Source organism: Capsicum annuum, chromosome 4, assembly GCF_002878395.1.
Source record: "Capsicum annuum cultivar UCD-10X-F1 chromosome 4, UCD10Xv1.1, whole genome shotgun sequence".
Lineage (NCBI taxonomy): Eukaryota > Viridiplantae > Streptophyta > Magnoliopsida > Solanales > Solanaceae > Capsicum > Capsicum annuum.
The window spans coordinates 14,785,389-14,800,397 of record NC_061114.1 but is presented as its reverse complement, the minus strand read 5'-3'; the positions used below and the strand labels follow the sequence as shown (position 1 = coordinate 14,800,397).

The 15,009-nt window shown below is 33.0% G+C and overlaps 1 protein-coding gene across 1 annotated transcript in view; it reads right to left on the bottom strand.

Moving 5' to 3' along the window:
• Positions 1 to 7,830: 7,830 nt before the first annotated feature.
• LOC107869090 (PHD finger protein ALFIN-LIKE 6-like) overlaps positions 7,831 to 15,009 on the bottom strand; it is a 34,197-nt gene continuing 27,018 nt past the window's right edge. Inside the window, exons 2-3 of the mRNA XM_047411538.1 lie at positions 9,529 to 9,734; positions 7,831 to 8,025 (exon numbers count right to left, since the gene is read on the bottom strand). Of these exons, the coding sequence (XP_047267494.1) occupies positions 7,831 to 8,025; positions 9,529 to 9,734 (401 nt within the window). The remainder of the gene's footprint in view (positions 8,026 to 9,528; positions 9,735 to 15,009) is intronic.

Below are 15,009 nucleotides of genomic sequence, written 5' to 3'. Positions count from 1 at the left end.
TTGTAGGCATTTACCTTCATCTTTGAAACAAGTATTAGACTCATTGTAATGGATTGACAAACACTTGAACAACATAAAAACAGTATAATTATGATGAATTCTACGAAGGGACAAGGTTCAAATTTACCCCCTACATTACGTGCAGAATTGTCTGCTTACCGCGTGGAAAAATGAGGAATGGAAATATAGAGGAATTGATTTTGTGACTACAAGGTTTGAGAATGATGGAGAACAACGAAGAAAAAAGATTGATTAGAAAAGTAAAAAAATAAAAACATTATGGTTGGAAGTAATATGGGGTAAAGGGTAAAATAGGATTATTACAGAATATTATATAAAGACATAATTGAAAAAAAAAATAACAAAATCATGGGATACCATCAAATGGGTGGTTCTATAAATTGAGGTCTTTCATGGTTACCAAACTATGAAAAGATGTCATACTATACCATAACATGGTAAATCACTATCCAAACAAAGACTTAGAGGCAAACTCTAACATTTTATTTCTCATCGAGAATATTTGGCTATTAAGCCTCTTTAAGTTTTCAATAAGCAAAATGTCCAACCCTCTTCAAGTTTTCAATTAGCAAAATGACTTACTTTTATTTTTCTTATTTGTGGGACAGCTAATAGATCTGTCGGATTGATAATTAATCTGTCTATATATCTGTTGGACAGATAATAGATCTGTCGGATTAATAATCAATTTACCTATATATATATCGGATAGATAATAGATCTGTCTTAAAAATGAATCATCTCACTAAACAAAAAAAATTTAGGATTTATTTAATTAAAAAATAGACTTAAAACATCTATTTAACAAAGAGTCTCCTTCTCATCTCCATTCTTTAAGTTTTGATTCTCATCTCCTTCTTCTAGTTATCCTTTTTATAGGTCTCGCATTTCTCAGTTAATTGTTATTCTTATTTCATTAGTAGTTATGTATTGCATTCAACGGTAATAATATATATACCAGTGCTTGTGTTAGAAATCAGGTTTGTCATACTTTCTCCATTTCAAAATAATTGATATATTTGTTAAATAAATTTGTCTCAAAATTGTTAACATGATTAAAAGATCAAGAAATAATTAATATTATTTTTTTCAACTCTACTCTTAGTAATAAAGACTCTTCTAACTGAACACTTTATTCTAAATCGGGGTGTCTTTAATATTGTCTTTAATAAAGACTTCTAGTTATCCTTTCAAAATATTGTTTTTAATATTATGATACAACATTGTTCAGACATATCAACAGAAACTATTCTGATTTCACATGTACAACATGTTAGGATTTTTGTCCTGATTTTCTTATTAATATTGAGTTTTAATTATCTATTGAAGGAAAATAAAAGTAGTATCATAATTACTTATATTTTTTATTAAAGCAATATATAAAACTTTTTTATATTTGACAAATCTCTTTCTTGAAGGAAAGACATTGGACATCTATAAATAGAAGCCCCCTTCTCATACCATAATACAATAACATCCACAATGTAGTCTTTAAACGTCTTGTTTATGGGGAGATTTTCTCTCATAGTTTTTATGATATTTTCATATTAATTTTCTATATGTAGGTCAATTGGTCAAACCATATCAATAATATAGTTTTTACTATTGTTTTATATGTCGTTTGAATTAGCGCCTCTATGGTTTGCAAATTATAAGCTTCCGCGCATGACGCCCTCTCGATTTCAACCCAACAATTAGTATCAGAGTCTATGGTTCAATGGTCCGATGGTTCCGATTGAGAACATGTTGAGATTAAAGTTGCAAATAATTTGATGATAATGAAGATCTTTGTCTAGCTATATGTGGAGAAAAGTTTCAAATAAATTTAAGCAATGCTGCTACTAATCGTCTTTAAAACTAAAGTTAATTTTTTAAGTCATGTTTATGGGCTTCAACTTTCAACCCTGCCTACTTTCAATGCTTGACCTCCTTTCAACTCATGCATATATTTTTAACGCATAAACTCCATTTTTAACCTGCGCTCACTTTCAATGCACAAGACTCTACTTTCAATCCTGTTTACTTATAACATAGGGCTCCAATAATATCAACCCATGCTTTTATTTTTTTACGCATAGGGCTCCAATTTTTGATCTACATCAACTTTTAATCATGGTAAGCTGCAGTGATATATGATGATCGTGTGAAGAAGGCGGGTCAAGTGAAGAAAATCAAGTCAAAAAGGGGAGATTTTTTAGAATTTTTGTCCTAATTTTCTTACCAAAATTGAGTTTTAATTTTGTATTGAAGGAAAATAAAAGTAGTACCATAATTACTTTTATTTTTCCTTAAAAGAAAATATAAAACTTTTTCATATTTGACAAACCTCTTTCTTGAAGGAAAGGTTTTGGAAATCTATAAATAGAAGACCCCCTTCTCATACCATAGCACAATAACATCCACAATGTAGTTTTTAAAGAGTCTTGTTTATGGGGAGATTTTCTCTCATAGTTTTTATGATATTTTCATATTAATTTTTTATATGTAGTCCAATTGGCCAAACCATACCAATAATATAATTTTTTTAGTATTGTTTTATGTGTTGTCTGAATTATCGTTCTATGATTTGCAAATTACAAGCTTCCGCATGACGCCCTCTCGATTTCGAACCCAACAATACACACACTCTTTTCTTGAATCAATGGTCTTTCGAAAAAGTCTATCTATCTTTCATGATATAGAAATAGGGTGTTACGATCCGAGGCTATCCCCTAATCGCGACACGGTGCTTAAGGCCACAAATGACCTCAAGTTAACTCATGGCACCTGTTGTGCGCACTGAATAATGTAATACTGAAATAACGTATGGGGAAAATAAATTGTTAACGCTTTGGTAAGATAGTATATTGTAATATATCACAACATGTTTGAACAACTGAAACACTGAAAGATAAACTGGTTGTCTGAACCTCTAGTCTAAAAGCCTCTAAAACATAAGGAGTTGATGGGACAAACCCCCAACTAACTCTGACTGACTGAACATAAAATAATATTGAAATACTAAAATAACATGTCTCGTTCTCTAAGGATGAGGGTTCACCACTACTTCTGCTGGAATATGCTGAGCTGCCTAAGGATGGTTAGTGAACTGTGCGTCCGAACCTATGTTATAAGACAACATAACGCAAAGAAAAATATGTGATCAGTACTTTGAATGTACTGGTACATGAGGTAAGGACTAGCTGAAATATGCATGGAAATCAAATATGGATGCATGAACATGTAAAACTGAGAATGTATGACCAAGTAAAGTATGTACTGAATATGAGTTAGATAACTGAATAGCTGAAAATCTGGCAACTTGGTCAAGCAAACCTTAACTGATGATATAGACTGAGTACTGACTGAAATCGTAGGAGCTATCATGTAGCTGACATGCCTCAATCTGAGTTAATCGGGGTCCAATCTGTAACCCCAGTTGGAAGGGTCTCAGTACCTTATCACAGGTACTAACACATGATTATGTGGATCCACTAATCTGATGTCCAGAAAGACTAGAGAATCAATCCTAAACTGGCGGGTGACCCCTAAGAGAGTGTCAGTCCTAAACTGGCAAGTGACACCTCATAATCCTACACTGGCTACGTAGTTCTAGAACTTAGAGACTGCTACTAAGGATCCATTCCTAACAGGCGGGTAAGCCCCCATCCCTAGGTTCGCTCGATGCTAAATCCTACTCCCAACTGAGCTGACACGGGTGATATTACTTATTTAACATGACATAGTACTGTACTGATAAGTGCTCAGCATGAACATGGTAGCCTGAGTATCTATAATCTATATCTATAATTTATAATATATTAAAAGTGTGGAGGACCTTAGAAATGTCGTTTGAATTTTTTGTCTTTCATTAAAAGTTTTTGCTTTAGACAAAATCGTCTTTTTACTATTATTTCCTAATCTTTAGGAATTGAAAAATAATTAAATATATCTATAGTAAAGCTTTTTCTTATTTGAAGTCATCAGAATTAATGACAACTAATATTTTTTTCATTAGTTTAAGAATTCTAAATCAATTAAATTTAATTTAAGAAGATTCAAAAAATTTTAAAATAAATATAAAAGTATTAGAATAAGAAAAATTTTAAAAGTACCAAATTTTCAAAAGTTTTAAGTACATAATAAGAATATAATCAATGGTTTTGTGAAGATTTGACTTTAAAAATAAGGAAAGATTTAAAAAATATAGAAAAAAATGAGAAAAATAACTGTACCTTGACTTAAAAAATAAGAAAAGATTTTAAATATATTAAAAATAACCTTACTACAAATATGGTTCAAATTGATGCGTCTCTCTTAATCTCTGGTAGCAAGGGAAAGATGTGTTGCATGACAAACGTAATAATGATGATCTATCAGCCACTTAGAACTTCTGGTGGTAAAATATATATGTGCTTACACTAAAATATATGTTTATGTTTACATTATTATATTAAAAGTGTAAAGAATATTTGAAAAGTGATTTAAACTTTTATATTTTATTAAAATCTCTGCAATAGATAAAATCATTTAATTTTAAATAATCAAATGTTACACGAGTGAGGCACGTGCAGTTAAACTAGTAATAATAAAATCATGTAGTGCTTGAAATTCTGAAACATAAGTAAACACATAGGTATCGGGTGTACATAACCCTCCAACACTGAATGATTCTAAAATATGATAATATCGTTCCAAAATACTAACAGAAATCATAATTTAGAGACCCATAATGTATTACATTTCAGTAAGTTGATGAATTTCATGAATTGAAACATAAGAATGGGTTAAACTTAGTAAGATAACATACTGATATGGATTAATACATGAATTTGATAAGTTATCATGAAATCAATTGAATATAACATGGGTATCTGAAATTCACAGCATGAAGTAATCTAATTTACATGGAATAATATGTGAACATGTCTTGAATTCGAATTACTAAGAAATACATGAGTTTTAATTCATAATTTGCATGAATAATTTCATAAAATAGGGTAAAAATTCATAAATGGTCCAGTGATCCCTTATACTATGTCCGTTTTGTAATGTGGATACTCCTACTTACATGTTTGTCATCTAAACCCTTGAACCCATTAAAAAGCAACATCTTAAACCCTTTGACCGTTGACCGTTGACCGGTCCTATGTGGCATTAAAATGGCTGACTAGGACGAGGCGCATGCAGACACGCGCCTAGATGCGAGTGGGGTTAATTTTTGGTCAACTTTATATTAAAATAATTAAAAAACTAAAAATAATATTAAAATAAAAAAATAAAAAAGGGCCTTTTTTTCCCTCCATCTTTTTTAATTTAAAAATATTTTTAAAATTTAAAAAATAAAATAAAAAAGCCCCCCTTTCCCACCCCACCCCAGCCCGTCCCCACCACACCCCACTTCAGCCCGTCCCTACCCCACCCTACACCGTCCAGCCCCTCTTTATCCCACCCTCAGCTCCTTCCATCCCCCCACCCCGCCCCAACACTTTTTTAGCCCTCCCACCCCACCCCAACACCCGTCTAACCCCTCCTCACCCCACCCCAGCCCGTCTCCACCCCCCACCCAGTCCCGTCCAGCCCCTCCCCACCCTACCCCAGCCCTCACACCCCACTCAGCCCCACCCAGCCTCTCCTCACCCCACCCTCATCCCCTTCCAGCCCACCCACCCCACCCCAACACTTGTCCAATCCCCTCCCCAGCATCACCTTCACTTTTTATTTTTTATTTTAATTTTTCCTCTCAATTCAAATCTTTTCATATTTTTTTTGAATTAAAATTTAAATTTAAAATATTTTTATTTTTTGGAGGATAAAATTTAAATTTAAATTGTAAGTGAGTGATAGTGGATATTGAAAAAAATTAGTGAATTTCGTTTGAAAAAAATTAAGCTTTTTGTGAATTTTATAAAGATATTCAAATTTAAAAATCAAAAATTCATTTGTTTTTGTATATATGAATTTATAGTTAAAAATTTAAATTAGTTGGAGAAGAATTTTAATTATTTGGAATGAATTTGATGTTTAATTTTTGAGCAAAAGTAAAAGCATGATTATTCAAATTTTTCTACAATTTCTAATTTTTTCTTATTTAATTAAATTAGTTTTAATATTTAATTTGTTATGTAGCATTTTAAAATGACTTGAAATTTAATGTAATACTTGAAAATGACGTGGCAGGCGTGGCGGCTGACGTGGGCAGAGTATGTTACACTCACCAAAAAAGTGTTTAAAATGTTGTTTTTTAATGGGTTCAAGGGTCCAGATGACAAACAGGTAAGTAGAAGTGTCCAACTTACAAAATCGATATAGTACAGGGGTCCACGAACCATTTTGCCTACTTTAATTGAAATGGAATTTGTGGGCTCAATAGGTGGAAGGAAACTATTGATGAATACCCCACATACCTCAATGATTGGATTCCTAGAAGAAAAACTTGAACTTGGATAATTGGATTCTTGGAGAGGAAAACTGAAATTTCTTGTTCTTGGGAAGAGGGGAAAGGTTTACGTGAGTTAATTCTAATGATAATGGGCAAATAATGCCCTTTTGGATTTTATAAGTCATGCTTTGAATGATTGGGATTGAGGAGAAAGGACCAAAACACCCTTGGGTCCTTTAATTTGAGAAGCTGGAAAATGCATTGCCTCCACGACGCAGAGGCAATTGTGGGGCCTAGCCTCAGCGACGCTGACCTCATCGCGGTGCATAGCCTCCACGACGTGGCCCTATCGCAGAGGCTTACTGCCTCCGTGATTCAAACATGCTCCAAACCTTATCTGAAAATCCCGAAACTCTTCCGGAACACCCCTTTAATATAGTTTGCATTTAAGAATGAAACCTTATGCAAACTTGACCATTTATCCATTTTATGTTGTTTTGTCTTGTTTCCTGAGTGAAGGCTATAACAAGCTCTTCATTTCGTCTCAATAGTGGTATGAATTGCGTGTACTTTATCCATTTCAGACCCTACTTTATCATAATATATTAAGTATGTTGTTGTTGTTTCTCTTGTTTAGCTCTTAATATTTTTGGTGTTATTGGATTACACACACATATATATGATACTTTTTCCATTTCAAATTGATTTACCTGTTTTGACTTATCATGAAATTTAAGAAAATAAAGAAAGACTTTTAAATCTTTAATCTTAAGTTAAATATATGTAAAATGTATCAAAATGCCCTTTATTCTTGTTAATTATCTTAACCATGTCATGTAAAAAGTTGAAAGTAAAGAGTTATTAAAAAGAGAAAGGATCATTCTTTTTTTAACAGACAAAAAAAAAAAATGTCAAACAAATTAGAACGGAAGAATTATATATATTCAAGAATTATTATGTCCAATTTTTAGATCTTCACTCCAAAGTCTTTTTATTTTTTTACAACAAAGAAGGCATATTCTATCCTCATTTTGGGAAAGTATAAAAATTCAATAATATATGTTTGATCAAGAACAAGATCTCATCTTTATGGTTTTCGCTTCATTTGGTTATAGTTTTCTGTACTTCATAACTAAAGCTTCATTCATGGGATGAATCCTCATATCTACTTAACACATTGTGGGAGGTCTATTTATGTTACCGTCCGTTTATTTTTTCGAAAGGTACATACGTATAACAGTTATAAGTCAAAATAATTTAGCTAGATATGCTGATAATGTGTAAATATGTTACACTATGACACCATCTTTGCCTATTTTACTCATTTTTAGTTGGCTAAAAGTTGGCAAGATAAAAGTTGGCTAGCAAAATAACCGGACATCAAGCTACATTGCTACATTGTCTGTTACATACCCAAATTTCAGCAAAAACAACCTAATCATAGAAATCTAAGATGTTATCTTTATTGAAGATTTTCTAGTTTGTGCTCTTGTTTGAATTCCAAGAGCCTTTGATCTTGTTTTCACGGGGAGTACTTGTTTGGTAATTGCCTTCTTTCCTTCCTGCTTGCGCTTCAAGTCCTTGATTGGTTTGTATCCAATATCACCAGTGACCTTGGTCAGTCTGCTGCTAGACTTCGCTTGCTGTAATTGAAGAGTCATAAAATGGCTAAAAACAAGACTAGTTCTTAAGTGATTAACAAATACTTGCACCAACACAACTGCAACCATACTCGAGGATACTGAGTGTAAAATGTGGCACAACAGCAGCAACAAAATCAAAAAAATGATTTTACACAAAGAACCTATTATGCAGAAGCTCAGTTATCAATCTGTTGTTATCCATAGTTAACAATAAGACAACACTAAGATTTCGTAGGAGTCTCATACTTTATCTTACACGATACCTCTTTGGGAGAACGGCAGCATTGACTTTAGAGTAGTCCTTAGGCACCCGAAAGCGTCTTCTATCAAACTTAAGCATACAATACAACTGTAATTACTTTAGTTCAAGTCACTTTAGCTGGCTAATAAGCCTTCTTCAAACTAGAAGCAGGCAACCACTACGTGACCTGCCCAAAAATGTATGCATCCAAGCCGATTCTGTTACTAGGAATACCAAAGGTAAACATATATTATACAAGAAAATGAAAAATCAACAATGCATCAACTTAGGAGGGCCCTTTAGCACCTATATATGATATAACAGGACAGAAAGATTAGCTTTCTCCTGTAGGAAAAAGATTATACAAACGCTTCACTTTCCTGCTTTCTGCCACTCATTGTTATTGAACTGATATGACATTAGCAAGCTAGTCATGGAACATAACTATATATGCTCTTGAGAGTCATCATACACATTTATAATGGGTGTAGTCGTGTAGATATGATTGACCATGTCCTAGAGCTGAAGGTTTTCAGTTAAACACTGTTATCCAAGAAAATTTTTTTTTTTAAAAAAGGAAGTACGGGGGCAAGAGAGGTTTTCAACTGTACCACTTCAGAATTTGATTTCGACTTCTTTGAATGCTATCAGTTGTGGTAGTTGCATAATCTTTGAATGCTATCAGTTGTGGTAGTTGCATAATCTTAACTGCTCCTTAATATGTTGGCTGCTAATTAAGCAGCACACTGATCTTTCCAACAAGTTTTACCAATGTAATAGTATAGACTGCGTACAACCTTGGTCTTTGAAACAAGCTTTACTGATGCAATAGCATAAACTTTGTTCGACATACTAAGAAGCATTTATGGTACTACTTAACATGATGTTGTACTGCTTCCTTAAAATTGAAAATAGGCAAGACGGGCTTTCTAGTATGCACAAATAAATCACTTGCAAGGTTGCCAATAAATATAGAAAACTAGAAAATAAAAGGGCAGCCCGGTGCACTAAAGCTTCCGCTATGCGTAGGGTCAGGGGAAGGGTCTCACCACAATGGTGTATTGTACGCAGCCTTACACCGCATTTCTGCAAGAGGCGGTTTTCAAGGTTTGAACCCGTGACCTTCTAGTCACATGGCAACAACTTTGCCAGTTACTCCAAGGCTCCCCTTCAAATATAGAAAACTAGAAGAAAGTACAAATGAACCAAGAAACTATTTTCTTAAATTGTTGTAGAAATTTAGTTTACCACCAATCAGCCACCCATCCATAAATGGAACAAAGATAAAAGGTAACAGAGAATAGCCATGTGTCACTATCGGCAGCAACTTGGGCCAACCAGGCATTTTTATCCGTCTCTTCTTTAGGCAGTTTATGTAATCTTGAATGTGGAAGGGCTTCAGACAAATGAGCAGGTAATCTGATTTCCCATCTCCCACTTGGATATGCATAGAGGCCGGGACGTTTACCTTCCAATATAACAAAGAGAGAGTGAACAACAACGTAACTAATCACAATCAGAAAAACACTTCCATCTTAGTGCACGGAAAGCAGTATGTTGGTGGTCCAGTGGTTCAATGAAGTTGAGTTAGCACCATGAGGTCCAGATTCAATTCCCACCAGTGACAGACGCCATGGTTATGTCAAGAGGAAATTACATTTTTCATGCACAAAATAAAGAGCTCAGTTTCAAGGCCTTGTAGCTTAAGTAAGAAGACAATTGAAAAACCAAAAAATTCTCCCAGAAATTAATCCACGTATGCATGCAGATGCAGTTGGTAATAACTCTAACTAAGATAACTAACTAATTAACTAACTAACTAACTGGGGACATGACACTCATCACACTGTCTGCGTAACTCATCCACATCTGCATGCAAAAGAAAAGTCAGTCAACAAATATGTATGTACGTAGCATAACCCAAAACTCAAATAAGAAAGAAAAAAAAATAGAATTGCACCATGTGTGAGGGCTTTGATGATGCCCTTTCGACGGCCTTTGTAATTTTCGAAAGCTCCATCTACGGTGTGAAATTGAATTTCTCTAACAAAACCATTCATGATCACAAGACACAAATGGAGGAATAGCTTCTACCAACAACATTAGCAAACCCTAGAAGAAACTAACATTACAATCTTAAAAAAGTTTATCCAAATATACCATATTAGCTATGTAATATTTACAAAATCAGTCTTTCCACTTTTTTTTTTTTATATATATTTAAAATTAATAAATTTAATTATTTTTTTTGATTTAGGACTTTGAAACCTACTGTAAATTAGTTGTTACCTTATTTAAAATATGTAATCTCTAAGATTTTCAAACCAACTAATAATATGTATTAATTCTTTCGCTATTTACGTACTCAGAGCAATCAAGGATATGTATGATGGAGCGAAAACTAAGGTGAGGACGGCGGGAGGAGACTCAGAGCATTTCACGGTCCGGACAGGGTTGCATCAGGGATCTACTCTTAGTCCCTTTTTGTTTGCAGTGGTGATGGATGTGTTGACGCGGCGTATTCAAGGGGAGGTGCCGTGGTGTATGCTTTTTGCAGATGATGTAGTTTTGATAGATGAGACTCGAGGGGGTGTGAGTGATAAATTAGAGGTGTGGAGGCAAACCCTTGAGTCTAAAGGGTTCAGGGTGAGCAGAAGCAAGACAGAGTATGTGGAATGCAAGTTTAATGACGTGAGGCGGGAGAATGAGGTAGTAGTGAAGCTGGAATCACAGGAGGTAGGTAAGAGGGAGAGTTTCAAGTATCTCGGGTCCGTGATCCAGAGTAACGGTGAGATTGACGAGGATGTCTCGCACCGTATTGGGGCGGGATGGATGAAGTGGAAGCTCGCGTCGGGGGTGCTGTGTGATAAGAAGGTGCCGCCTAAGCTTAAAGGCAAATTCTACAGGGCGGTAGTCCGGCCGGCCATGTTGTATGGAGCGGAGTGTTAGCCAGTTAAGAACTCCCACATCCAAAAGATGAGGGTGGCAGAAATGCGGATGTTGCGCTGGATGTGTGGGCTGACTAGAGGGGATAGAGTTCGGAATGAGAACATCCGGGAGAAGGTTGGTGTGACACCAGTGGAGTGCAAGATGCGGGAAGCCCGATTGAGATGGTTCGAACACGTGAAGAGGAGGGGCGTGGATGCCCCGGTCCGTAGGTGTGAGAGGCTAGCATTGGATGGTTTTAAGCGGGGTAGGGGTAGGCCGAAGAAGTACTTGGGTGAGGTGATTAGGCGAGACATGGAGCAGTTACAGCTCACCGAGGAAATGACCCTAGATAGAAAGTTCTGGAGGACGCGAATCAGGGCAGTGGACTAGGGCCAGTCTGAATCGCTAGTATAGGGAACTACTTGGTGGGGGTTTATTCCTGTTAGGAGTCCGTGTCCCATGTTTTATTATGAAGCTGTGTGCTTTCCTCTGTTTTATATTACTTATGGGTGCCGTATTTATGTTATGTAATCTTGTAACCTTGTAACCTTGTGCTGTGCTTTACTATGTGTTTGTGTGGTACCGCGTGTCTCGAGCCGGGAGTCTATCGAAAACAGCCTTTCTACTTCTTCAGAGGTAGAGGTATGGACTGCGTACATCCTAACCCCCAGACCCCACCAGGTGGGAATACACTGGGTTTGTTGTTGTTGTTGTTTGTATAGAGAGGGAGAAACGTGAACATTAAAAAAACAAAAATCATTGAAATTTACTTTTTTTAATCTCTCGATCACTTTTTTCTTTTCTTTAGTCGAGATACTCTATTAATTTCTTTTTCTTATATTTGTAGGTTTCCAGAAATAGCGCTTGACATTCTTTGCACCTTTTATTCAAATGGATTTAGTCTCCCTTTCCTCTTATCTTAGTTAATTAATAGGGAAAGATTGATATATATACTAGTTTAATCGCACGTGCCTTGCACTTGAAATATTTGATTATTTGAAATTAAATAATTTTATCTATTGCGGAGATTTATAATAAACTGTAAAAATTCACTTCACTTTTCAAAAATCTTTCACACTTTAATATAATAATGTAAATATAAACATATGTACATATATGTTTTTCAATTCCAAGTGGTTGATTGATCATCACTTTTGTGTTTGCGTACCTCTTTCCCTTGTTTTCACAGTCTAAGAGGGATGCATCAATTTGAACCATATATGTGTTACGATTATTTTTTTTTATATTTAAAATCTTTCCTTATTTCTAAAGTCAAATCTTTACAAATTTATTGATTACATTCTATTCTATTACGTACTTAAAACATTTAAAAATCTGAAACTTCTTAATTTTTTTCTTATTTTAATAGTTTTATATTTATTTTTAGATTTTTCAAATCTTCTTAAAATCAAATTTAGTTGATTTAGAATTCTTAAACTAATAGAAAAAGTATCTGTTGTCATTAATTTTGATCACTTCTAATAAGGAAAGATTTATCATAAATATATTTAATTAATTTTCAACTCTTAAATTAGAAAAAAATATAGAAATTCTGATGTCTTTTAATAAGAAATTTTTTTTATCATAAATATATTTAATTAATTTTTAACTCTTAAATATTAGGAATAAATAGTGAAAAAGACGATTTTATATAAAGCAAGGACTTTTAATGAAGGGCAAAAAATTCAATTCACTTTTCTAAGGGGTTTCACACTTTTAATATATTATAGATAGATTATAGATACTAGTTTAGTATATGTGTTTTGCACGTGTATGAATACTCCTAATTATAGTTAAAATTATTTAACAGACACTTAGATTTATATTATAACCAAATTTACATAAAAACATTAGTCGTCTTCAAAGTAAAGTTTGATACTATATACGACTCAACTTATATTAAAATAAATAATTGATAAAAATATTTAAAAGCTCTCACTTTTAATGATAGTAAAAATATATAGAACTCACTTTTTTTAGATTTTTTGATTTTCTTTTCATTTTAAGATTTAAATTTTGTTAACTCGAAAAAATATTTAAAAATATACCTTTTTATCATATTAACATAAGAAAAAGTGTGACTAATAAGAATTTTGTCATATAGTTCTTAAATATTATAATTATAATTTTACAACATTAAATTAATCTGATTCAATTTATCTTAAAAAATTATTGCCTAGAAACGATTAAGTTTCTAGTAGAAATGGGATTAAGTAATTATAACATATTTATATTGTAGAAGTAAATGTGTACACACAATAATTTTTTATTTTTGTATACATTTAGTACTCATTGAAGTCCTCTTACAAATTATATATGTTATTACTTAAATCAATAAGGATTAACTTGAATAATTTATTAAATAATTTTAAAAATTAAAATAAATATAATTTTTGCTAAGTATCACAAATAATTCAAATGTTAATCATAAAGCATATTATCATATTGATCATAAACCAAAATTAGACCCCACAACTACTTAAAATATATAGATGACAATGATAATTATAGAAAACAAAGTTAAGAAATTTGCAGAAACAAAAACTATCAATTTGTAAGTGTGATTCTTTGGACATGATAATGATAGTCTTTTCTTCGCCTTTCTTTTTCAAAAATTAACTTTTCTTTTTTTGCTCGTAGTTAATGAAGGAAGAAGATGAACTTTAGGTCCAAAGCAAATAAAAACATACATATCATCAATTGAGTGTCGTATACAATTCTTACGAATTATAATTAGAAGCATAACCTTTGATTTTTAGCCAATATAGAGATTGATTATCATCATCTGATCCACTTCATTCCTTGATAATGTTGCATGGTTCTTCTCTTTTTTTCGATCAAAATTTTCAGCTGAAAAAATACAAAAAATATTAGAACTAATTGAATGCAAATGGAAGAAAAAAAAGTTGAATTAAAATCAAATAAAAAAGCAAACAAACAAGAAAAGAAAATGCGTATTGAGAGCTAAATCTTTATTCACAAAAGGTTACTTAAATAGAATTATATAAGACAATATTTTAGTATTTTAATTGATTTAGAAGCGTACTAAATATTAAGAGTTTTACTTCTTTTAAATAAGTAAATAATTATATAAGGTAGTGTAAAAAAGGAAATAATTATAAAAATTATTGATATGGCATGTAAGAATATATGCCAACGTATTTTTTTTAATTCCTTTCATATATCAAAATGTATACATTTGACATATAAAAATATAACGCTTTTACATATTTTAAAAAAGGGAAGATTACATATATTTTAAAAAAAGGAAATGGGTTTAGTTTTTTTAAAAATATTTTTTCTTCTTTTTTCACTATTTCCATACGTATGAATTTTGGTAAAATTCCTTGAAAAACTTGACCGAATCCTAAATTTTATGTAACGACCTGAGACTATCCCGTAGTCGTTACACGGTGCTTACAGTCTCGAGGGACCACAAGCTAACCCATGAGCTGGTACCTGCTGTGAGCACTGGATAATATAATCATGAATTATGGAAGAATGACTGAAGTGCCATAAGGTTTTAAATATCTGAATTCAAACTGAAATATAAATCTAGGAAAATGATTGTCTGAATCTGATTAAGTACTGATAAACTGAACAACTAACTGACTGTAATGTCTGAAAAGCCTCTAAGACTGACTGACTGAGAGTTGATGGGACAAGCCCCCAACTAACTCCACTGACTACTGAAATAAAGACATGAAATAAGATAGTCTGTCCTCTGGTGATGAGGACTCGACCACTACTATTGTACTGCTGAGAATCTGAGACACTAAGTGCGATCCAGAAACTAAGCGTCAGCACCTATGATA